Here is a 26,278-nt window from a genome sequence, read left to right on the forward strand (position 1 = left end):
GGCTCAGCAAATCTATGGTATAGCAGGAAAATTTAACTAAGAACCCTCATGCTTCAAATAGATATCATCATACAAAGCATCACTCTTCCTCTTTACTGTACAAGTTATTCATCCATTTTATTCCTCTCTACGTTTTGTTCATTCTGTCTTCTTGCAGCCCATTTGTTTATACTGCACTTTACACAAACCAGAGATCTATGCATATTTAAGTAATCCAAATGTACTGACAATGTGAAAAGCAACATTTTAACAATACACTTTTCACAATGGCAGCATTTTTTCCTTCTCACCTTAGTAAGTTTTAACCCTGTGATAAAACACCTGACCAGGTCACTCAAAAGTTCCACACAGATCTTTTAGGTGCCCTCAGATAACTATAAGGTCGAGGCAAATGGAACGAGATAACGCATATGAAAGAGAAAACAATGAAGTTCATTGTGGAATATCAATTGCAGAGGAAAAGCTGAAAAGCTAAAAAGCTTCCCCCCCCCCCCCCGCTTTTTCTCTTGCTTTGCCCGAAAATGTCTAGGGAAGCTTTTAGAAAAGCATCATTATGAAGTCTGAGTTTTTATTTCAATTGCAATAACCTTGTCACTGCCATGTCAGTGTCCAAAGAGAAAAAGAATTCAGGAAGAGCAAGTTTAGAAACAGTTTTCAGAAAAAGCCTGCCTAGGGCAAAAGCCAAAGAGCATCTGCAGAAATTAATAAACTACACTAGTCCCATTTTGGTATTTACAGTCACGTCTCTTAGGTGTATGTTTATCTAACAGAAGCATTTGCTCCTTTCTTCAATATAAGGAGACAGAAGCACGCAGTTAGTTAATCCTGCTATAGTGGGCCTTGCAGAATTCCAGAGGCTTTTCTAGGAGACCTCAGGTGAGATCTAGGCAGAAACAACTGAAGTTCATAAAACGGAACATGGAGAAAACCCCATTTCTAACACTCTTAAAAGTAATCCAGAACCACCACCACAAGGGCTGCCAAGTCTACTCATTTGGCACCCAATTTTAATCTGGGGTGGGGTGGACGCAGTGGGAAGAGGCACTAGAAAAGCTCAGAATGCAGCTCTCCCCACTCCCACCCAACTATTCCAATAAGCCTGGCTATTGCCAGAGTCCCCCCACTTGCTTGCTGCTCTTTTTGATCTCATATTTACATTCTTAGTCAGCCAAGTGTCCTGCAAATCAACACAGCCCCACTCCCAAACCTTCAATTTCTTTTTCTTCTTTTTTTTTGTGGGTGGTGGTTCAGACTAATACTACTTGTATGTACAAATTAGAGCAGAACTTCTTAGTCAGGACTACAGATTTGGAAAGAACCTAAACTTTCCGGTTCAGACCAATGAACCTATTCAGAAACCAGTATTAGAGTGGATATTAGCTCCTTCATTAGCCATTGAATGATCTTCCAACTCATTTCATGTGGCTACTGTACAGTCATTGAGTTCTTTTGACGCTCACCTCTGGCTGGACAAGGTTAAATCAAACTGGCCGTCAACCTGACAGGCGAAATGCTCAGAGTCATCAATCTCCTCCCTCCTTAAAACAAAGAGATTGATACTCAAATGAATTATGATGAAACCATAAAACAATCACGAGATAACCAAACTACTTCTCTAAATAGATTATAAATAAAGCTGACATTTACTTTATATATTCCCATCACATTCACTTTAAAATCTATTCTAATATAGTTAACAATTAGATATAAGTACTTAAGCAGTGCAGAGATAGAATCTGAATGTTTTGCTAAAGTAGTATTTAAAAATGGCCAGCAATGCCAAAATCCTATCTTTAGCTTTTTAAACAGGTGCATTCAATAAAGTTAACAGTATTATTTAATAGCTATGCAAATAAAGCAAACTCTCGGTCTCTCAAGATTTTGGGAATATACCAGCTGGTGTAAAGCTTAAGCTTAAAAAAAAAAAAAAAAAATTTACACTGGCACAGACAAACACTGTGAAACAGGGAAACACCACTGAGGTCTCACCTTGTCGGGGTTTTTGAAGCTGATGCGCTTGTTTTTTCTTCCTGAGCGGGGATAAGCAATGAGGCATAGCGCCTCTCACCAGAGGAATTTGTATCCATTGTGAAGTTTAACTCCTGGCTTTTACCTCCACTGCTACTTTCGCTATTGCAGTCTGTGCTATCCAAGTTATCTGAATCACTATTCCCACCTGCACCACCACCTCTTGGCTCTCCATTTATTTTATTTTTATCTGCTTTTTGCTGTGCTAGAGATATATGCTGATCTGGCAAAATTATCTGCATGTTCTGAGGAGTCTCTTTTGTTTTGTTTTTCTTATTTTTTCTGTTTGTGCTGGGTGTAGTCACCACGTTAGCTCTCTTCTTCCCAAAGGCATTTGTGAAAGTAGTCGATGTTGCAGAGATTCCAATTGTTGTTGTAGTGGTTGCACTAGGAGGCTCTATAGGAACTTCTTGTTCCACTGAAAGAAAAACAGTTGATATCAAGTCAGAATCACAAAATATAAAAATAAGTGCCCCTGACTGAACACACTATAGTTCAAGTTACACTCCTTGCTCAGCTGTCAGACTATCAGCCCCAGATTCAGCCATAAATCATCCAAGAACAAGACGGTTTTGCTTTGGGAACAGGGGGGAAAAAAGTGAACAAAGCAGTTTTACCACAAATGTTGGCAACTGCCCACCCAAGTTTCTGACAGCAGGGGGAAGAACCAGGACAGAAGCTGCGCAACAATGTCAGAATATCAGAAAAGACAGCTTCCAAAAACAGGAAAAAAAGGGGGGGAGGGGAAAAAAAAGCACAACGACACAACTACATTTTTCATGAAAGTACATGTTCTTTACCTTCATCGTCATTTTCTTCTTCATCATCATCTTCTTGCAGCTCTAAAGTTTCTTTAGGCTTGTTTTCTTCATCTTCTTCTTGTTTTCTTTTTTGTTCTTCTTTCTTCTTCTTTCTCTTTTCCTTTCTCTTCTCCCTTTTAGCTGCAAGAGCTTGTTTTCTGCTCTCCTCTCTTGACTATGTAGGAGAAAAATATCCATACTTAAACATTTTCACAAACAAAGACCAAGTTATACTTATAATTCAGATTTTCTCCAGGAATCTGGGGGAAGGGAGCAAGGAGAGGAGAGCAGGATGAACAAGGATGACTTTGTCACATACTGAATCATTATGCAGAAACTGGATAGACATTATAGAACAATGGGACCAGCTGGTCTCCAAAACTTCTAAGGAATGACAACAGAATACAACCAGAACAATAGAGGTATTATAAATACATAATTTTGCAAGGAAGTAGCAAAAACCTCTCATTATCTCAGTCCTTTCTCAAAAATATTTAATAACCTGATCAATATTTCTGTAACAATGTTAGCATTCACTCAAAAAATCTCCCAGGGTATTTCACGGAATAAACACAGATATTTTAACCACTTGTTGTCAGTATGAGGGATAAGCCATGCCAACTTTGCTATGCTGTAGCTTTGCATAGCAACTGATAGGTGTTTAACAAGTCAGCAACCTGGAAAATTTAATAAATATGGAATCTGGCCAAAACTTCTGTCTCTATTAAATTATCATATGAATTGTTTATCAAGAATTATAAAAGCCTCCATTTAGCGATCCCATTAAGAACGCTTAAGGGGTTTCAGCATTAATCTGGGACACTTATCAGCATCTCAAGTGAAGGACAAGTTGACTTTCCCACTATTTGCTAAACTCCATTTAGCTCATCTGACAGCTGGTAGGTTTTCCTTTGTAAAACCGAGCACAAGCTCACGGAAAACTTCCGGACTACACCTTACACAATATATAGCATACCACGTATCAAATGACAGACTGAAGATCTCTCTTAGTCAGACTTATTTTCTGTGCTCAAAGTAATGCAAGAGAGCTGCAACCTAAGGTAACCATCACCAAGCCCAAATCCAAGCTTTCCTAAAAAGAACAATGGAACAGCTAAAGGCAAAGATCAGTTCTGATTTGCCACCCTCAGTATTCATGTTGCTTTTTACATATTAGAGGAAGGAAAGCAAATACAGTCACAGCATGAAGACTACTGCCCCAAGAAACAGAGACATCAATACAGCCTACAGATTTAGATGTAGTTTGAAGTGTTACACTACAACAGCAATTCCCACTCACTTTTTCCAGGTCTAGCTCCTTCAGCAGGATAGTTGCATTCTTATTTGCTTCTGCAGCCTGCTGGTCTTTAGCTTTCACAATCGTCTCCACACACTGGTGACACTTCTTCAACAGGTCCTGGAACGCAAACTTTTCTTACTAAAACATCTGTAAAACTGAAATTAAGGACTGAGGCTTCCTCTACAAACATGAGATTGATTTCCCTGTATTCATAAACCTAAAAACTAAACCTAAAAACTAAACCTAAAAACTAAACCTAAAAACTAAACCTAAAAACTAAACCTAAAAACTAAACCTAAAAACTAAACCTAAAAACTAAACCTAAAAACTAAACCTAAAAACTAAACCTAAAAACTAAACCTAAAAACTAAACCTAAAAACTAAACCTAAAAACTAAACCTAAAAACTAAACCTAAAAACTAAACCTAAAAACTAAACCTAAAAACTAAACCATATTTAAAAGGAAACACATACAAAACTGAGAAGCTAGACATGGAACATTCAGTTTTGAATACTTAAGATTTTCACATGTATATTTTTAACAGAAATAGTGAACTGGGTCTTTTCCCAGAGTTAACTCACCTTGTCAGTTATAGTCGCTATGTACCGCATGCATTCAATATCCGAAGGAAACTGGTTTACTTCTTTCACCAGGAACTGAACTACTTTCACATGCCCCTGGAATAGCAAAGAAAATTCTCATCTCTTTTGTATGCAACTGCTGGCACTCATCATTAAAACATAAGTTTGATATCTGTTAGTTCAGTGTAAAAACTAAAAAGAAGCCAGAATGTTTCTGCTAAATTGCTTTGGGGATGAGAGGTGATTACTTTGTTCAGTGCTGACAGTGTGTTTACTGTTGAACATACTGGCGGCAAAGATGGGCTCTCCTAAACATAAATTTATTATTTTAAAATACAAGGATCAAACCAGGCCTGAGGGCACAGTCAGCTCTTCGCATTTTTAATGCCAGCAGCTTAGGCTCTCTTTAGACCCTGCCTGTCACCCATACTCACCTTATCACTACTCCACTGAGCTAACATAGTTTGCTCACTCACAAGGTGAGTCTGATTAAGGGACTGAGCCAGCTGACTGTTATCCCGTGAGTATACGTTCTTCTGCCACTGGATCCCCTCCTTGATGGGGTGCACTGTGCAACCACACACACACATAATACCTATCTGCTGCTTCTGAAGCTATTCGAAAGCAATGGAGGGACAATAGTGGAATGCTCAGCATTGATGTTTGTCAAAAATCTGTACTTTTATTTGACATTTTAAGTATAAAGCAACTGCTGTTAAACGTTCCTCTACTACAGCTGTGCTCCTTGCTTCCAGAAACTTAACTGATGAAACCATTACAAACTAATGTTCCTACTGCTAAGACGAAAAGGCAATAACAAGAAAAGCCAACAATACAAAGTCTAGTACAGACAGCAAGACATTAGACATGGGGTCTGAACCTAGGAACAGTGGAACAGGAGCACAACAAAGGAATTAGGACAGCTTATTACAGACTGGTACAGTGTCTGTCTCTAAAACCCAACTGGGAACAAGTTGTGTAATCTGCAAGAATTTAGAGGGGAATATGATAATCTCAAGAGCTAGAACAGTGAAATGTTTTAGACATTGCATAACCATAGAGAGAATTAGCATGTTTTATGAAACAAAGCTTTTCACATCTCAAAAACCAGATATTTGTGAAGTGCATTTTAGCTCTTCTCTAGAGAGGGTCTGAGATCTGCAGATGATTACTTTAAAGCAGGCATTTTATTAAAATAGTAATTTTGGTGTGTTATACTTCATTCTTCCAAGACTAAACATTTAGATTTAAAACAAAATGAGAAGTTCCATTTCAAACACATTAAACATTGAAACATATAATCAGGGTGTTCTCCCACCTTGCGAAACGCTGACATAAGAGGTGTAATTTTCCGATTATCTGCTGCATCCACATCTGCTCCTGCTTGCACAAGCAACTGCACTACATCATAGTGACCACCATTAGCTGCCAGCCAAAGAGGTGTATTTCCTTTCTTGTTACGAACATCGATATGCGCTCCTCTAAAGCAGTACAAGTGTAATTGAGTAAAATAAGGTATCAGTAATGATGGAAATCAGAAAGTAAGATCATGAAAGATCAACTACAATTGAACATGCAACTTCAAACACTGAAATCTAGTATGTAGATGTAGAAATTCTGGCCCTGAGATCTGCTTTTTAAGTAACATAATAAAACAAAGACAATTTAAACCTTCACTACTCTCATTTCACAGCTATGAACACTCACCTAACTTAGCCTTCTGCATCAGTTAGGCAACGAGCTAATAAAGAGTTTTTAACTAATCTTTAGCTTTGTGACTACTCAAAGTGCAAAGAAGCCCCTTGAGATTTTAGCTGCACACAGGGTTACACTTGAATAGCTCCAGAGCTATTTCCAGGCTCTGCTCATGTAGGAATTGTTGGATTACTACATAGTCAGCACAGCCAGACAGTTTGCTTACCTCTGGTCCCAGCTGTCTGCTTAGCTTCATTAACACTGGGGTTGCAGGATTCTCCAGGATAATACTGGCATAGGGAACAGATGACCCTACTTCAAAAGTTCCCCATTCTCTTTGCTCTCACATGTACACGACAATGCAAACAAAGGCATCCTTACCACAGAAAAATACAGCTACAGAATGAGCATGCTACTAATGAGAAGAAATAATTTACCGATTAATCAGGAGCTCACAGAACTTGTAGTGACCCTTATCTGCTGCAATTGTTAAAGCTGTATCTCTTGAGGAAGGCACAGGCGGAGCATTAACATCTGCTCCTTTATCAAGGAGAACTCTTCCAACCTCTGCATATCCTCCTGAAGCAGCTTCCATCAGAGGTGTAAGACCAGTCTGTGCAAAAAGAATGAGTTGCACATTGTGAAGTCTGTATAAATGACTTTGGATAAACCATTAAGGATTTCTATACACGTAAATCAGATATTTTATTTAGCTGCTTATATGTACTTTAAAAGTCTAACTTCAAGCATCTTTCTCAAAAAACATCCTCCTGGGCTTTGATTTACATCAGCCTAAACTGATAACTTAAGTACTACCAAATACCAGTCTGAGCAACAAAAACAAAGTTTACGAAGAATCTCTAAAACGGAGGTAAGTACAGATCCAGATGCCGACACACCTGTTTATACAAAAAGGGCCTAAAACCTGGCTTTAGAATCTTTCTCCAGCCTTCCTCAGCACTGAGACTAACCTGGGACCAACCTAGTTGTTAGGCCAGACAGCTAAATAAACTTACACCAGCTGCTAACATGCCCAACTGACCATTTGAGAGCTGCCTTTTATCCATCTCCCTTTTTCTGCAGCCACAGGAGAAGCAGGTGGGGTAGATAGGCATAGAAATTATTTCAGCAGCATTAGGAGTTACCCAAAATTCCTCTGTGCTGAGGAAATCAATCTGGCTCTCTACACTAGCTTTAGGCTCGTTTTATGGCAAGAGACACAAAGCTGTCCCAGAGTACCAAAGGATGGGACCGGCAGAGCATTTCAATACTGTGACTTTCTGCATCTCTGAAGCCATGGGTTCCATGTTAATACCACAGTTTTATATCTAGCAGACCAGGGTTTGAATGCACTACTTGTGTTGATGCTGATGAAGCAGTCTGGTGTATCTGACAATCACTGGCGTAAAAGTATTGCTCCCTTTCTTTCTGAACTTGACTCATATATAAATATGCATATATCTTTTCTATTAATGAACATGTCAACCTTACACTTGAAAAGTTTCTTGGCCCTACTGAGCAAGAGTCAACCAAGGTAAGTTTCATTTTTAACTCAGAAGGCCTAGTCATCCTTCCCCAACACAAACAATTAACCATCATCACTGCTACTTATATTTTTTAAAAAGCTTATTTTGGAACGTTTAACAAGTCCTCTAATTTTCTTACTCTGTAGTAAATGAAATGAGGTATGCATAATCCCCAGCTCTACGAGCTGTTAGGCATAACCTTGAAACTTGCACATCAATAGGGGCAAGGAGGTTTTTAGTAAAACACTTTTTTCACTGGCAAGGAGAAGTGGTCAAACACCTTTAAAGAAAACAACAAAACAAAATCCCCCCCCAATAACAATGAGAAAACCACCCCCACCTGTCAAACGTCTGGCTCCATCACTATTCATTTGCTTTTGAACCACTGAAGACAGAGCCAACAGGGCTCAAAGAATAGTAAGAAAATTTCAAGAAACTCGACAACTCTTGGAAAAATGCACTTAAAAATAAGTCATAAGGAAAGGTGACCCCTGTGCTTACCTTAGCCCTATGTTCAACATTGGCCTTCCTGTCCAGAAGCAGACTGACCACCTCTGCGCGGCCTTGGAAACAGGCCAGGGTGAGGGCTGTATTCCGATTGGTCTCAATTTGGGCGTTGATATCAGAACCCATGTCAAGCAACAGTTTCACTGCAGGTACATGGCCATTCATAGCGGCCAACATCAGAGGAGAAATACCTAGCTTACTCCCAGTCCTAAAGAGAAAGAAACAAACCACAGTTCCCAGAACCAGATGAATGCTCTGTAAAATGCAAGACTATCCGAGAAGAACAAAATGTTTTATTGTAAGCCAGAAAGAAACATACAATATATACAAATATTGACACTTACCTAAAATACTAGCAATTCTGAGCTGATTGTCAGAAACCAGCAGAGTAACTACATGCAGTAGAAAATTGCAATTTATACACAAGAAAAATATGTTTCAGCTTTTAGAAGTTCAGGTGGCTGAAGCACACATACACATTAAGCAACATACATTAAACTTGAGGCTGCATCTGATTTAGAAAAAGGTACTTCTAAGATACAGCCACAGTTTAAACTTCTAGGGAAAGAACAAATGTTAGCTTTCCTATAACGAATAAAGAGGGTGCTTAAGAGACTCAGCCATATAATTTTGTTCCTCTTACTGAAAAAGAAATATTCCAACAAATACACAGAGCTGCCCTGTGAGCTTTGGCCAGTTCCTTTTAGTTCCACTGGAAAAGTGTTGGACTTCTAGATCCCAGAATGTTGGCAAAGAGAGAGGAAAAGAATAGGCTTGCAAAGCATATTATCACTTAAAACTTAGATATGAGAGAAATGAAGTTTGTCTGCAGCAGTTTGTCTGTGGCAGTTAAAAAGCAACTTAAAGCATTGATTGAGTTACCATGAACACAAAGGATAATGGGAGCAATGTAGAAAGGCTGCAAGGAGGTCCAAAAGCACTGAAGCTTGCAGAATATATTTCACTATATGTTCAAAACCAGAATATCTGTCCTAACACTGCAGTTAATCTGATGCACAGAACATGTTACCTTGAATTGATTTCTGCTCCAGCATTAAGGAGAATCTTGATGATATTGACATATCCACCAGAGGCAGCAAGGCTTAATGGTGTATAGTCAGACACATTCCTATGTTCTTTATTTGCTCCTCGGGCCAACAGCAGATCAACCACCTGAAAAGACAGCATACAACATGTTAAAAGATGTGCTGTGGCCTTAGCTATTATCCAGAAAGTGAAAGACTTATCACACATTCGAACCTTCCAGCATGCTACCAGTTTCCACAGTCAATACATAAGCAAAGAGGATATCTGTTTTCCTGTAGAAACTTTACTTTTACATATGCGCTGTGCAGACTAGCAACTAATCTGTTCATCAGCTAATCTGTGTGGGTTGTAGTAGCACTTGTCTTCCAAAAGGGTTATTTTATCTAATCAAAAATGCAAGGCTTTAAAGTGAAGCTCCTCCTGTGAATATAAGTTAGAAAAAGGGGGAATATGTCCCACTTCCATGTGTCTCGCACTGTTTCAGCATCTCTTGCAGTAGTTCCCACACCTTTAATTCAAATGATACCTGAGCCAAGTTTGACCACCTGTGCTACACAGTCTTTCCAACAAAACACATAGACCAACTGACAGTAACCAAAGCAGCAAGGGGAAGCACTTCTCTCCACTGAGCGGAAATTGCCTTAAGAGAAACAGAAGGGGAAAAAAATCGAAACGTTTCTGGTGTGGCACTGCACTTCAGTGTATCTCATTTTACTGCCAAGAAGATGGGGTGGTTGCTTTTAAGCTAGAAAAAAAAAAGTTCCTCTACAAGTTGCTAAGCCAGGAACATAAGAGGCAGACACTAGCATAAGGGACGAGAAAAAAGGAAAAAGAAAAAAAAGAGAAAGAGCAAAAGACTTAAATATCACAGAATCAGAGAACAATTGAGGTTGGAAGGGAAGTTTAAAGATCATCTAGTCCAAACCCCCTTCTCAAGCAAGGTCACCTACAGCACACTGCACAGGACCCTGTCCAGATGACTTCTGAATAGCTCCAAGGATGCAGACTCCACAGCCTCTCTGGGCAACCTGTTCCAGTCCTCAGTCACCTTCACAGGAAAACAGGTTTCCCTTCTGTTCAGAAGGAACTTCCTGTGATTCCATTTGTGCCCATTGCCTCTCATCCTGTCACTGGATGCCACTGAAAAGAGTCTGACCCCGTCCTCTTTACACCCTCCCTTCAGATATTTAAACACATTCATAAGCTCCCCCTCCACCTCAGTCTTCTCTCTAGGCTGAACAGTCACAGCTCTCTCAGCCTTTCCTCACATGAGAGATGCTCTAGCCCCTTAGAGCATCTTAGTAGACCTTCTCTGGACTCACTCCAGTAGCTCCATCTCTCCCTTCTACTGGGGAGCCCAGAACTGGACCCAGGACTCCAGCTGTGGCCTCACCAGGGCTGACTAAAGGGGAAGCATCACCTCCCTCGACCTGCTGCCAATGCTCTTCCTCATGCAGCCCAGGATGCCATTGGCCTTCTTGGCCACAAGGACACATTGCAGGCCCATGGTCAACCAGCTGTGCACCAGGACTCCCAGGTCCTGCTCTACATGGGGTTACTCCTCCCCTGGTGTGGGACTCCGCACTTCCCTTTATTGAACTTCATGGGGCTCCTCTCTGCCCATCTTCCCAGTCTGTCAAGGTCCCTCTGAATGGCAGCACAGCCCTCTGGTGTATCAGCCGCTCCTCCCACTTCTGTATCCTCAGCACACTTGCTGAGGGTGCACTCTGTTCCTTCATCCAGGTCATTGATGAACAAGATGAACAGGATTGGACCCAGTATTGACCCCTGGGCTACATCGCTAGCTGCAGACCTCCAGCTAGGCTTTGTGCCACTAATCACAACCCTCTGAGCTCTGCCATTCGGCCAGTTCTCAGTCCACCTCCCTGCCTGCTCACCTAGCCCATACTGCCTCAGCTTGCAGCTTGCCTATGAGGATGTTAGGGGAGACAGTGCCAAAAGCCTTACTGAAGTCAAGACAGACAACAGCCACTGCTCTCCCCTCATCTACCCAGACAGTCCTTCCACCACAGAAGACCATCAGGTTGGTTAAGCAGGATTTCCCCTTTGTCAGCCCATGCTCACTGCTCCCAATCACCTTTCATTTGCTTGAAAATGGTTTCCAGCATTAGCTGCTCAATCACCTTTCCAGGGATGAAGGTGAGGCTCATTGGCCGCTGGTTCCCTGGGTCCTCCTTCTTGCCCTTTTTGAAGGCTGGAGTGACATTTGCTTTCTTCCAGGCCTCAGGCACCTCTCCTGATCACCATGGCCTTTCAAAGAGGACGGAGAGAGGCCTTGCATTGACATCCACCAGCTTCCTCAGCACTTGTGGGTGCATCCCAGCAGGGCCCATGGACTTGTGCATCTCCAGTTTGCTTAAGAGATCCCTAACCTGATCCTCCTCCACCAAGGCAAAGTCTTCCTTTCTCCAGACCTTCTCCCTGGTCTCCAGGGCCTGGGATTCCAGAGGGCCAATCTTTCTCGTAAAGACTGAGGCAACATACTATCTGTGCCTTTTCTGTGTCCTTTGTCACTGGGACACCCACCCCATTCAGCAGCAGGCCCACATTTCCCCTACTCTTCCTTCTGTTACAGATGTATTTATAGAAGCCCTTCTTGTTGCCCTTGACATCCCTCGCCAGACTGAGCTCTTGATGGGCCTTGGCCTTCCTAGTTTCATCTCTGCATACTCAGACAACATTCCTATATCCCACCTAGGCTATCTGTGCCTGCTTCCACTTTCTCCATACTTTCTTATTATGTTTGAATTTTGCCAGGAGCCCCTTCTTTCTTCATTCATGTAGTAATTTAAAAAGTAATGTAATAACTAATGTCATCATGGGCTGCATAAGTCTTTTTTTTATTTGTGAGCAGCACTTTTAGCGTTAAAGAACCGCAATTCAAAACTCAAAGCAGGTATCTTCCAATTTTATCTATCTGAATCCTTAAAAATTCCAAAACTTATCACTCGCTTATTTGGCACAGAATCCTTTGCCATTCCCATGGTGTCTTCTAAGCTAGTCTGCCCGCAACTTAAGTAAGAAGGATCTAACAAATGTTGTTTGGACCAAAAACAAACAAAACAAAACAAAAAACCATAAACAAAACAAAAAACTGCCCTAATAGAAAACTGAAATACCCTTTAAAGAATAATACAATGTGCCCTTATAATGCAGGGCATGTTCACCGTTAATCTGTATCTGTCAGCCCTGCATATTAGCACTGTCCTGCACACACAAAATTCTAGTTTACGTCTTTCTGTGCCTGCACTGGCTGCGTTAGTTTTGACATTGGGAGGATGCACAGTGGAAGTGTCCAATGAACAAACTTATTCATTAATTTCTCTTCCTCCCTCACAAAAGTACTTATCTTGTAAGAAAACAAGGACAGGAGAATGACCACAAGTTATAACAGTTTGCTAACAAAACTGGGATAACCAAGGGGGAAAATATGTGTGTGTGTGCATGCGCACGCGTGTGTTTTTTTTTTTTTAATATTAGATGTATGTGTGTATTATACATTATAGACACAGACACAGCCCTTTCTCTTGGGAGAAGAAAAAGGCTAAAACTAGTTAAATTTATGAAGTTTAGAAGCCTTCTTGAAAAAAGGATGATTTATTCTACCACCAAAAATCCTGTAGCTTACAAAAAACAATTCAAACACATTCAAACACAGTACGATGTCTGTCCGTACCTCCTGGCGTCCACCGGAGCAGGCCAATGAAAGTGGAGTATCCTTTGTGCGCTCAGACTGTGCTTCTATATCCCCACCCTTGTCTAGAAGAATTTCCACTACACCAACATGTCCAGCAGTTGCAGCCAGAATCAAAGGTGTAAAACCTAATATAACAGAAGATGACATTAAAAGCAATCTGGAGAAACTCAGAACTACTCACTGGCAGAAATGCACAAATTTACAGTGAATTAGGTTGATTAGACATGTCTTCCTCAGAATGTTTGTTTCCTCCTATAGGTCAGAATTGCAGGAAACCTCAGACCTTCTCCCAGCCATCATGTGAGCCTGGTACATCTAGGCGTTGACTCTTGCCACATCTAATTAAAGAACTTCAAGAAAATCTAAACACTCAGCCACAAAACAGGGTTTTCGCCGGACTAGGTTCTGACAACTCATCTCTTTAGACAGATCACAGCTTTCCAATTAATTCCTATGTAATAAAGCTCTAACATTTAACAAAATGAACACATCTGCACTGTGCAACTTCCCATGGTAAAATGTCAGCTCTAGAGGAAAAAAAAAAGTCAAGGTTGTTTTGGTCTCTCACAACTCTAATAGATTTGAGATTTTGCTGAATTTAACTACTGTGAAAGACATGATATGCAACCTGACAACAAACTATTCTGAGTTAGCTTTGGCAGCCAAGATTTGAGATTTACACCAATTAGCCACTCTATTTAGAATGCCAAAATCTTTTGTGTAGGGTGAATCGTAAGGAGGAAGTGGTCCATATTTTAACAAATCTTATTAACATTAAGACTACTCAGAGAGACACACTTCCTTTTAAAACGAAGCTAGAAGGCCATGCAGTATCACTTGCTTTTTACGACCAACATTTCTACATGAAGTGGAAAAATGCAATTTTACATTTCTGCATGCTCAGTCATTTTCTGAAGCAAAGGATGCTAAATCCCCATTTGAAACTTGCTGTTCCATATTGTACTTCAAGGTCAAACTACTTTACTATTGTAGCTTACCCTTCTTGTCTCTGTGTTCAATATTGGCACCACGTGCTATCAGTACAGATACAAGTTCTTCGTGACCACCCGCACATGCAAGGGTCAGAGCAGTGTCGTGATTACTTTCAGTCTTCATGGTTGGGAAGAAAAAGAAACAGATATTCAGCAATTAAAAACATTCTAAGCAAAGTTGATTTTTAACATAGTACTAGATTCATTTTTTCCCCCCCTTTCAGAATTGATCAGAAAGCAAATCAATTCAACGCTAATGTGAAATTACTCACATGCGCATCAATGTCAACGGAAGGGTACATGGGGAGCACCGACTGCGACGGCACGTTGCTCGGGGCCTGGGAACACGGCTCAGGCGTGGGGGATTCCGTAGTGTGCGAGGAACTGGTGGAGCCGCTGGGCACTCTGCTATTCACAGCTGAAAAGTAACATCGGATTATTAATCCCCTCTTAGCGATTCCAAATTTATCTGAGAAAGATTTAGTCCCATAAAACTGTAACAGTCTAATATAAAAATATATGGGAGGGAGGGAGAGGAGGGGACAAAACAAGCATTCCTAAAAAACAAACAAGTTAGTATCTCACACAAAGGATCTTTCCAGCAGTTAAATAATGAAAGTATCTCCAAACTGTGTAAAGTTAGGAAAATATTTTTATTAGTTTGTAAACATTATGAAGATTATGATTTACAAAAATTATTAGTCATCCTTCTAAAATTGTAACTGTCTCTGTTAGATTTCAGTTATATGCTCATTCTAAGCAAGTAAGTAATTGATCATTAAAATGCAATCCTAATGTTTGGAAACAAAGCATCATTCAGGAACTCAGAAGTATTTCGTGTAAAGGTTAGTGCACGCTACATTTCCATATAAAGTTTTCAACGGAAGAAGAGTAACAGCCACTTACTCCTTAATTGTGTCTCAGAGTTAAAAACCCAAGAAGGGGGGAAGAGAAACAGGAAGGAGGTGGCAATCAACAGGAATAAGCAAACTGAAGAACTGTTTGTGCTCCCTAAAATTTATTCTGATCAAACATAGCCTTTCAAAAAAGAGCTGCAAAATTTCCTCGTGAAGATGCACCTCAGCTTAGCTACACAAGTAGCTTGGCAGTGAGTCTTTATTTCAGGTATTTATTTTTTTAAACACAATTCAACCAGAATTCAGTAATTGAGAATGAGATTTTATTCAACTGGTTTTAAATGTAAAGATTGAGACACCCAAACAGAACAAGCAGAGAAACCCCTCTGTGTGTATGTACTGCAGGGCCAAGATCTCAGCCCGGCTCCATAACACAGTGAAAGGATTTGAGGGGAACCCACGCACACTGAGGGCCCTCGACCCCAAATCCCTGCCAGGAAGGTTCCTGATGACCTTCCACTACGGAAACTAGGCACTAACTCCCCTAATGCTACTTAATGGTGAGCCACGCTAACGTAAGAGCCATATTTGACAAGCAAGTTCCAGAGCTGACAGGCCAAACTTCTACACTGGGCAGTCTCGTTAGACATAACATTTAATTAGTTCTAATTAACCCAGAAGATGTAGAGTGTTGCAGTATTCCTGAAATAAGCAACTGATAGAGAACATTAACAACGGTAGGTAAGAAATAAGCAGTGGCAGTATTTTGCTTTTGTTCAAGTGTTTCAAGCGGTGAGAGAAGATGAAGGGTGAGAGATATGCAGATTTGAATTTAAAGAGAAATCTTCATGAAGTTTTCCCAATAGCCGTGATTAAACAATTCAGCTTCAGTGATATCACTAACAAATTACACATCAGCGATTACTCATCAGCGATTACTCAGAGGAAAACAGTGTATAGGGAAAAGTCTTAGAAAAATCCTCAACGTGAGGCAACACCGCTAATTAAGCCTACCCATACACGACTGCCTAAGTGTGAAAAAGGGCGAACAGGTTGGAGCAAGTTTTAGATGGGACAGACAGGTCTACAAAATCTTGAGGAGGTGGACACAAACTTTAGAAATGGCACTTTTCACTTGTATTTTGTAAAAGCCATTTTAATATACAGCATTTTTCTGGGTGCACGGTCAAAAGCATGCATTAAAATCTGGCTATTGCATTAAAGCAAGACCGTATTATTATATCTGGATACAGAGTTGACATTTGCTTTGTATCATGAGCTTCATGAACAGGTCAGGTATGTATTAGGCATTTCAAATGTAAAAGCTCCCAAACTTCATCTGCTTGCTATGTATTACCACTTGCATGTCTCAGCAACAGAGGAGGATTAATTAATATAATGCACTTATTTTCTTGCTCAAAGCACTAAAGTGCAAAATACTAAGTGGATTTCTAATGATTATTCCTTCCAAAATACAAGACACCAAATCACCCTGTTAATGACTGATTTTACTTTAAATCAAACTAATCCTTCCTCAAGGAAGATACTGGCTCAATGATTTCACATCTTACGCGTGTGTGTGTGTACGCGCGCGCGTGTGTACATACTACATACATATAAAGCAAGAGAAAGTAAACAAAGATAGACCCAGCTATTTCAAAACTTCTTAATGGAATACATTCAATGTCACCATTATAGATTCAACAAATCCACTACATTCTCTACATTTTACAGCCATGACCAAATATGTCACAGCATTTTTCTTGCGTACTTTAGATATTCATCACATGCTTGAAGCCCATGAATGTGTGTTAAAGCACTTTACTTGCACATTAACAATCATGCCAAAGGTGAGAGAGAACAAAGGGAGCCGAAGCACAGTTAAACTCTGTACATTAACGATACTCCAAACGCTGCTTTGAAATAAAATCTAAGAACTAGTAGTCCTACAATATAATCTGCTCTTAACTACTCTGTGCCTACAAAATTGCAGTTTTGTTTTTAAGTGTCATTTTTACTTCCTTAGAATGGTAGTCAAGCTTGAAAGCTGGCCCCCATGGAAACATCAATATAATTTGTACTCTGTACAGTACATGTCTGAAAGCTTCATAAAGCCAATTTCATTTAGTGAAAAAGCAAAGTACCACAACAATATATGGATTTTTTTTTCAACTCAAAGATCATCATGGAACAAAGTTTCCAAAACATCTCCACAAACATATGCATGAAATCAGAATGAGCTGAAAGTGGATGGACCCATTTACCAGGCTCTGGTGCTGGTTTATAAGACGCTGTCATGAAATGTAGGTCAGCTACTGATCTTACAAAAATCCTTCTGGAAGATTGTGTCATTCCCCCGACTGAATACATTCTTTCAGAAAAAATGAGAGCACAACCTCTCCATTTCTTTTCCCCATTGCAAGGGGCACTTAGCTAATACGGAGCCCTTGTTAGGAGTCTCTAGGAATGAGTTCAGCAATTTGACCCCAGGTTTCCTGTGGTGTGTGCCATCTTTCAAATGACTGTTTTTTAGCAAAGGATATTTCCAATAGTAAAAGCTGGAGCGCAGTCTTCCCGAGCGGCAACACTAGCATACCCACGCCAGGTCACAGCAACTGCTTTGGCCTCAAGAGCTGGCACTGATGGAAAACCAACTGCAACCGTGCAGCCCGGTGGCTCGAGAGGCAACCGGAAAGGCTTCAACTTCGACAACAGCGCTGTGACAAATTACCTCGTTTCAAGAGGAAGGACTAATTTGGAGGCTACAAAACAAACACTCAACGGGAAAATCACATTTGTCATCTCTGAACGTCACAGGGCAGAATTTCAAAGGACTAGAGAAATTTAATCCCTCAGATAACAGAGGGAAGCGTTCTTAGCAGATGACTTTCTCCAACAGCAGTCCAGAAGCAGGACTACTCCTCCTTTTCCAGATTACAGCCACTATGGGTTTTCTTTTGTTTGTTTGTTTTTAACCTCACAAGCTCACAGAGTCTGGGGGATTATATATCTCTGTAGCAACATCACCATCATGCATCTCTCCAAGATGGAATGGAAAGAAAACCAAGGCAAGCATAAGCCAGACCAAGGAAAAAAAAGATTTCCTTTGGGTACGCTAACTGATTTCTGCCATCAGGGGAAAACAGGTCGTGTTTTGGCTTTTCACAAAAACTAAGATTCAGTTTTTTTCAGAATTATTTTAATGGCATTGGTGCAGTTCTGAAACCCTCATGCCACCATAAGAGCCAGATAATTGGTTTGAAATGTTGAAATTCAGCAGATGTTCAAGTGACCTTTGAAGAAATTTGCAGGATTCAATCCGATTGACACAAATTCTATCTAAAACAGGAAAAAAAAAAATCATATGGCCCTAGGCAATCAGATAAATGAGCTCTACAGTGACACAAAAATCAAATTTGGGTATTTGTTTTCAAAATGGAGTTACTTCCTACTGAATACACATTTTATCTTTTCAACACAAAGGATACGAATAAACAAATCCATAGCCAGGCACAACCTATTCAATTTTTGCCATGTGCACCATAAATCTTTTTATTATATTTATTTTGTGACACAGGTTTAGGATGCTTCTGCAGACTTAAATATCCAGAAGACTCTTAAACTAAAAAAAATCTACAGTAAATCTAACCTTTAAATGATATAACAACAAAATCCAGTTTTCCAACTTTATGAAAAGCTCACAATTTTTCAGAGACTTTCTTTAAATTAAAGTAAAGTTTAAGACAAATCTCCAAAGACACGGATGACTATTTCCCAATCTCATGAAAAAAATATCGCAGGAGACATGAGTAGAAATAAATGAGTGCAAGAACCTAGCAATTTTATCTAAGTGCAACTCTCAAGGTATTTACAGAAACTTGAGCAAACAGCTTCTGGATGATATCACAGCTGCAGTCTGAAACCAAATTTACATAACAATTGTTATGCTGCGAACGTGTGTATTTATGACTATTTATGACTATATTTCAGTTCTCGCTTCCTTAAAGGAACTGGATATTTTCAGGACAAAGAAAACAATTTAATCCATTTTTGTGACCAAGCAATCATTCTGCTTTGAGTCTTTCCCAGTTTCACTTTTTGATAGAGGAGTTGGATCCACACAACTTTTAAGCAACATGTTACAGTACACAGGCCTTTGTACATTACTACATCTCATTTTACAAATCACCGTTTCTCACTCCAGATTATCCTAGTGACAAGTGTCAACAACAATCCTAAAACCAGTAATTCAGAAGTCACCTTTAAAATCATTACCTTAAAATATTACTGTTCTCTACAACCAACTGGAACCAGAACTTCAGAACCAACTAAAATTCAGTGAAGTTTCTTACAACACATCTGGAATTGCAGGCTACAAACCAGAACTCTGAGAAGGAGAGCCAGACAGAAGCATACAGAAATGCTACCTCCTACACTGAAAACACCAGCTAAGCAGAACAAAACAGGAACAAAAATATTCCATAACAGAGACAAAACCTAGAAAAAAAAAATCCTCATCTTGAGTATCTTAAAAACAGCAAGGAAGCTTTAACTCAGATAGAAATCTGCACAGGTAAATGCACAGTGTCAACTGAAAAAGTTTCAAGTATACAATATGAAACACTTTAGGAAACCAAATTTGTACTGAGTCATGAAAATTAGGTCCAAAAGATTTGCTCTTATCAAAAGATGCGATCCAAAATGATTTATTATTTTCCCTTATATTTACGCTAATAAACTGTACCAACTCTACACCTCTTTAATAGACCTGATTAAAATTTTGACTATAGTAAGCCACACATTCAAAGTGACCAGGAATCGGTTACAGGGTTTTTGCTTTAACATATCTAAATAAATTACAGTATAATCATAGTGTTTTGGCATGAAAGAAGCTTCATTTTTAAGGTTTCATCCGACTTTCTGAACTTCTGCACAGCTCGCACATGCAGGCTGGGCAGCTTTATGAAAGAGGGGGCTCTGCCTGCCAGCGAGGTTTCCAGCACGCTGCATCCTCGCATGGACCACTTTGATTCCTAGTCGCAACTCTTTCAGCTGACGAATTATGCCAGCAGACCGGCAAGATAACCACTGTATTTATATACACGCTTAGAGTTAAATTATTCAGAAAACTAAAAATTTGAGGTTTTGTAGAAATGTAACGATGCTCTTGCTGACAGCCAGTCTAAACTGAAGCTTTGGAAAGCTTGCCGCTTTTACGCTGCCCCTGGTAAGAGCAGTAACAAAAAAATATTTCAAGGCAGGGGGCAAAAACTGATTTAACATTTCTGTTCTTCTAAAGCAGACCTGATATAAACTGAAACACAACAAGAATAGAAATGTTCGTGCCGCTTCTACATGAAGGGTCTCAACACTTACCACCAGGGATGTGGCTCCACCAGTGATACTGTAATCAAGGGAGATATTTCAGACACAAATTCCCTCACTAGAGCAGACTCCTGTTCTCTCTCAGAGGGACAGACTTTCCACACACCAGAGAGAGCCCTGAACAATTTTATCCAGCGTCTGTAGGACGCGTGCAAAAACCAGTTGTCAGAACACATTTCTATTGCTAAAATTTTACAAAATTGAGGACTAATGGGCAAATCTGTGCATAAAATGCAGGTGCATTTTAAACACAGATCAAAGAGTTCGGAGTGGATATAAAGTGAGGTAGCTTTACAGTTCATTTGGAAACCCTACATAAATTTGAGATTTAGGATTATGGTTTACAAAGAGGTCATTCTTTTACCACAGGAGGGTTCTTAAAAAAAAAATTGAGTAAAGTATCCAAATCTCTCAATAATTTTTAGGAAGTGAAACAAATCTATGAATTTCAGAAGAAAATACATTTCATTAAAGCAAAATCAATTCCTTTTTGCAGTAACCTCTGGAATCAGGGAAGCTGAATTTTCTTTGGGTTGCCTTTCTGCAAACACGCAATTTCTAACAATTTTACAGGAGTATGCAATTTCTATGGATTTTGAAACTAGTAAACCTCATTTCTTAGCAAAAACTGGCTTGCGTTAGTTACAAAAACAGTAAAGAGTTTTGTAAAACTAACCAATAACAGGTAGGGTATTTATAAAGACCCTACATTTAAAACAACTCCATTCAATGGGTTTTTAATCATAAGATAAAGGGGAGTTTCAGCTTGCTTCCAGTTTTTTTTCCCCATCATACAGCACATATTTTAGTTTATTTCATTTTCTCCTGTTATCAGGAAATGGAAGGACAAAGTGAATTTTGTCAAAGGGTTATACTACCAAGTACGCAACCTCTGACAAGTCAGTTACGAGGTTTTTGGTAAGATGTCTGAAGCAAGACTACATGCTACATGGTCTTATGCCAGATGCATTAAATTGTTAACAACAACAACTACTCCAAAGATTTAGCCCTTGTTGACTACGTTTTGCATTAGCATGTCAAATTTTCTTCCTTGCACGGTCAAGTATCAAATCTTGCTTAACAATATTTAAGAATAATCTAACTGCATTTTTGTTGTAAAGTTAGCTGGATACTCTGAAGAACGTCTTAGAGCAGTGGATAGACGATACCACGCCAGAGGAAAAAAAGGAACTAAGCCTGTACCTCTAGAGTACAAGAGGATTTCTTTGAATTAAATTGTACAGCTGAAGGGAGACAATGTAACACACCAAAACTATTCCACCTACTGAGATGTCCAAGGAAGGCTGCAAAGTCACAGTCAGTCTTGACTTGTATGAACTTCACTATAGTTAGTTACCATTCTGAAAGTTCCTGGGAATTGTTAGCAAAAGGGCTTATTCCACATTTCCAAAAGCACAAGGGGAACTTAAGAGGACAGGGCAGTGACCACAAAGAGGAGGAAAAACAACAAGAAAACAAGGGCTGAGGGACAGACAGACAGAAGGAGCAAAGAAGAGTCAAGAGACACCAGATTAAAAATAATAACAAAACAACAACAACAAAAAAACAAAACTACAGGCCAAACAGGCACAATCCCAAACAATAGTGGTTATATCCTGCATACGTCCAGAAGTAAACAGAAATCCTGCTGAAATAGGTGAAAAGAAGCTCAACAAAAATGATACCTCTTTTTCACAACGGGGCTTACCCAACCCAGCGTGGGGGGAAATCTCGATTTATCTTCACGCAGTTACCAGCAAAAGCCAGAATGTTTTGATTTTTGCTTTCATCCAGACAACATGACATATTTTTGCCATATGTTAAATCTGATAAGCAGTTATTCCTGTTTAACATCCATGGTTTAGAAGGTATTCTGAAAACACAAGCCATTACAGAGAAGCACTAAAGAACTAAATGGTTGTGCAGATTCCAGATGTGTTTAAACTGTAGCAGCATTGCCAGCAGAACGGAGATAGATATATTTGTCAACACAAGTGACAATATTTTGTATTTTTCTAGAGATGGCTACTACGCTAAGGAAATTCACTGAGGTATAAGCCTGTATGTAAAATCCTATGGAAGAAAAAAAAATTGTAATGTTTTCGTGTTTCCTAATGGCCACTTCTAATCACTCATGATTAGGCTTTTTAAAGCAGCACAGAAAAAGATGAGGTCACAGGGGCTAAAACATGTCTCCGGGACAGGAAGTTTTGCACTTTGGAAAGAGATTTTTTTTTTTTTTTTTTTTTTTTTTTTTTTTTAAAAGTCTTATGTTAGAATTGGAAGTGACTGTTAGGATTAATAGCACTAATCAGGAATTTTATTCTTAAGCAAGTATTCCCAAACTGGAAAACCCCAAGATGTTTTTGGAGGGAAGGAGAGAAAGGGAAACTGAGCACACAAATTAATGTAAAAATAGGTATATTTCTTAACCCACCTGCTATTAGGTCATCAAGAGTGTCGGTAAGCGTCTGTGCTGGAGTGGCAACCATTAATCCGTCTGGTTCTTGAACTAACAGCCCCTGCCCAGCAATTTGCTGCTGCTGTCCTACATTCTGCTGATTACCTAATGCTTTCTGAAGTTCAAGAGACTCTGTCCCATTATAACCTAAATTACCAGAAAAATTACATTGCGGTGTTGGCAAAGGCTGGATAGGGACAAACTCTATTTGTTCAGCAGGTGGTGGAGACTGTTGTTGCTCGTCATCTTTAGACAAGATTGTGTCAACCTGAGGTAACCCTGAAACGTTATCCTCTGGCAGACCCTTATCAGCTTCCACTTCAGGGAAGACCCCTGTAAGTGGGCACTGCTGTTGCAGGGGAAGTGGTGTGTCTGTCTGACCTTTGGTCTCCAAATATTCTTTGGTAAACTGCTGTTGTGTTTTCATCTGCAACTGCCTTTCCACCTTCTGTAGCTCCTTCAATATTTTCTTCTTCTTCTGTACTTGTTCTTCTCTGTTCTTTTTAAGTTCTTCAATCTTATCTTTATTTAAAGGTTCACCTTGAATTAATTCCAATGATTTAAGTTGTGCTTTTTCAATAGCACTAATTCTCTGTCCAAGTTCATTCAGCTTGCCTTCAGTCTCTTCTACTATGCATTCCAAAGGCTGGTATGGGTGAAAAGGTGGCAGTAGGTCCTTATCTGCTACCTGCAGGGAACTGGACTTCTGCTTGGATGCACCTAAGCACATGAAAAATGTTTGAAAAAATGCCATGCTGAAGATACCCCATACCTCCCCTCTCTCCCACCAAAGAAAAAAAAAAAAAAAGGAAAAAAAAAAGAAATCTTTACAACTAACACTGCACATCTGTCAAACCACAGAAAGGTAAACCCTATACTCCATTTTAAGACAGACAGGTCAAAGCAAATAGCTGGAATTTTCAATATTGATCCTAAACACAATATTGATCCCTCAAACACAGCTATTTTAATTTTAATGAATTAGGAGCTTTAGGATTTCTGATATACCTGACAATGCATCTGGTAAGTCAAATCAGTAAGAAGAGCGAGGCAATTTAAATAATTTACTGGATGCTCAAAGTTGTTCTATTGTGCTGAGCAAATTAAAACTAACAAACACATAAACCTTTTTCCAGAGGCTAACTTCCAAAAGCAAAGTTGCAAGCAAAAGCAGCCTATATTTAAGAGAAACTAACTCTACAGGAAGATCAATATTTTGAACTAGTAGTTCTCCAAATGCTACAGCATTACAAACAGAATCCTGCCCATGCAAGCTTAAAAACATACACAAATATATTTTAAGCTTGGGCATCCTTTTAAAAGTCTTGAGAGAAAAATTAACCTCTTGCTTGCCTCCCTGTCTCCACTAACAAATTAGCAATTCTGCTCACTATTAAGACCTAAAAATCTTCAAAACCCATCTAGCAAAAAACACCACGCCAGGGCAGTCCTTCCATCAGCGACCACAAGGAACTGCCTTCGGGCAACGCAAGCTGCTTTTTTGAAAGCCACATATGTGAAAGCTCCAGTCAGCTCTTGCTAATAAGAATGTACTAAATGCTTAAGTTATTACTTCAGTGTCTTTTTCTTTTTTTAAAAAAGTTTAATTGAAAATGAGAAAGGTTTTAGCTTCATCAAAGAATTTTCTACAGTAGCTCTCATTCTGTAAATGGTGATATATGTAGTATTTTTTAAAAGAGACAACTTGAACATTAACAAAATGGACTGAAGCAATTTGTCATTAAAAGGGGAATTAGACAGTTTTAGCCATTGCTTATTAAAGATACCTAAACATAACACTTAAGTGAAAGTCTGGATGGAGGAACTAAGTCTCAGATACATCTGTAGTTCTGGAAGGATTAAGTTTCCTACGGCATTGCTTTATTTCTCCTTGGGCCTTCCTTCATCAAACTATTAATTCATAAGAGATCCCATTTTACACTGCTCTCAAAACAGAAGCCACACACACTGCACCTTCTGATGAATCTTTTTTGAGGAATTAATTGAGAAAAACAAACACATGAAAATTTTCTCTTAAAAAAAGAGAAAGAAGAAATACTAAAATAGAGCTGAACCAAACTCTGTGCTGAGTAATTTCCCCAATCAAACTCTCTGGAATGAAAGCAAAGTCTATCTAAATTTAAAAGAAACAACACAAGTCTTGATAACTTCACGAGATACCCTAGAATGTCATCCCAGCATGCTACAAACAATGTAGGTACATCGAGACTGATACCCTTTAGCAAGCTCCTTCTCTAGCTTAATATTTTATATTGCTGCCTTGCACTGAAAGATCCATAGTCCCAGTTCAATCCCTAGCCCAAGTATTTTTCCTATTTTTTCTCTGAACCGTAAGTCCCAAAAGATTTCTTCTGAAGAGTATGAAGAATCTGATTAAAGATGAGCAATAACGCTCTCTGTCCTGGCTGGTAGATAACAATCTCAAGTCTGTTCTAAGCTGTTAGCTATTTGGCTTTATAGGTTTAGACAATTATCCTTTCATTTTAAATACTGTGATTTAATTTACAAGTTTATGTCATCTTTTAAGTTCTAGAGATCACTCTTGAAAACATTTTTAAATTCAAAAGAAGTTAAATGTTTTTCTATTTCTTTGTTAGGAATTAATGAAAGAAAAGTCAGCTGGTCCTTTGAAACCAAGTTGCTCCACTGCAAATAGCAGTGAAGTAGATTTACTGATATGTTTCTGCCAACTCCAAACTAACCTTTAAGACATGGCTTAGAAAGGAACACTTCATACTGCTGTGTTTTCCTGTTACTCTTAAGGTTACCATATCTATCCTTTTTATAATATCATAAACCATTTTCTGTCTTTTGATAGGTCTGGACAGCTTACCTCACCCCATAGGAAAAAGAAATTGTAGTTCAAAGACCCACCAAATAATAAAGTATTAATATTGTCCTTCTCGATTAACTCCCACCCGAGGAGAAAACAAGCCTGGTTGTCACAAGAAATCTTTTCTAAAACCACAGGAGAAAGTAATAGAGCAGAAGTACAGTATTGTAGAAAGACCTGATGCTTCTAGTCTATACATACTCACTACAGGACACAAGGGTGGTCACACTATGAGCAACAGACTCCCCAAACGGCATCTTGAGATTTGGAATGAACATTAAAAGCTCAGGGAGTTTCGGAAAATAAAATTTAGAAAGATTAATACAACCCATGTCATGCTGTTGGACAAAGAGTACACAAATATGGCCACTCCGCAAACGAAGAACTAGGCTCCCAGAAACCCTGAAGGTGTGGAAATGCGCTGTAATCAGCCTCTAATTTGGGCACTGTTCTGGTTGTAAACCACCCTTTCCATGTCAGAAAATATTTGCAACCTGTAATATTGGGGAAGATGGAAGAGGATGAG

General features: G+C 39.3%; 1 protein-coding gene across 17 annotated transcripts in view; it reads right to left on the reverse strand.

Annotated features, from left to right (window-relative positions):
• ANKHD1 (ankyrin repeat and KH domain containing 1) overlaps window positions 1-26,278 on the reverse strand; it is a 126,278-nt gene that overhangs the window by 21,005 nt on the left and 78,995 nt on the right. For 14 of the 17 annotated variants that reach the window (XM_064520708.1, XM_064520710.1, XM_064520705.1 and 11 more), the window contains 13 exons: window positions 22,875-23,618; window positions 14,468-14,613; window positions 14,202-14,313; window positions 13,183-13,328; window positions 9,469-9,611; window positions 8,433-8,646; window positions 6,843-7,018; window positions 6,029-6,191; window positions 4,711-4,806; window positions 4,129-4,245; window positions 2,829-3,003; window positions 1,990-2,446; window positions 1,461-1,538 (listed from right to left, as the gene is read on the reverse strand). In XM_064520708.1, the coding sequence (XP_064376778.1) occupies window positions 1,461-1,538; window positions 1,990-2,446; window positions 2,829-3,003; window positions 4,129-4,245; window positions 4,711-4,806; window positions 6,029-6,191; window positions 6,843-7,018; window positions 8,433-8,646; window positions 9,469-9,611; window positions 13,183-13,328; window positions 14,202-14,313; window positions 14,468-14,613; window positions 22,875-23,618 (2,767 nt within the window). The remainder of the gene's footprint in view (window positions 1-1,460; window positions 1,539-1,989; window positions 2,447-2,828; window positions 3,004-4,128; window positions 4,246-4,710; window positions 4,807-6,028; window positions 6,192-6,842; window positions 7,019-8,432; window positions 8,647-9,468; window positions 9,612-13,182; window positions 13,329-14,201; window positions 14,314-14,467; window positions 14,614-22,874; window positions 23,619-26,278) is intronic. The other 3 variants (XM_064520713.1, XM_064520712.1, XM_064520717.1) reach the window with 1 other exon arrangement.

This window comes from Dromaius novaehollandiae, chromosome 15 (assembly GCF_036370855.1).
Source record: "Dromaius novaehollandiae isolate bDroNov1 chromosome 15, bDroNov1.hap1, whole genome shotgun sequence".
Taxonomy (NCBI): Eukaryota; Metazoa; Chordata; class Aves; order Casuariiformes; family Dromaiidae; genus Dromaius; species Dromaius novaehollandiae.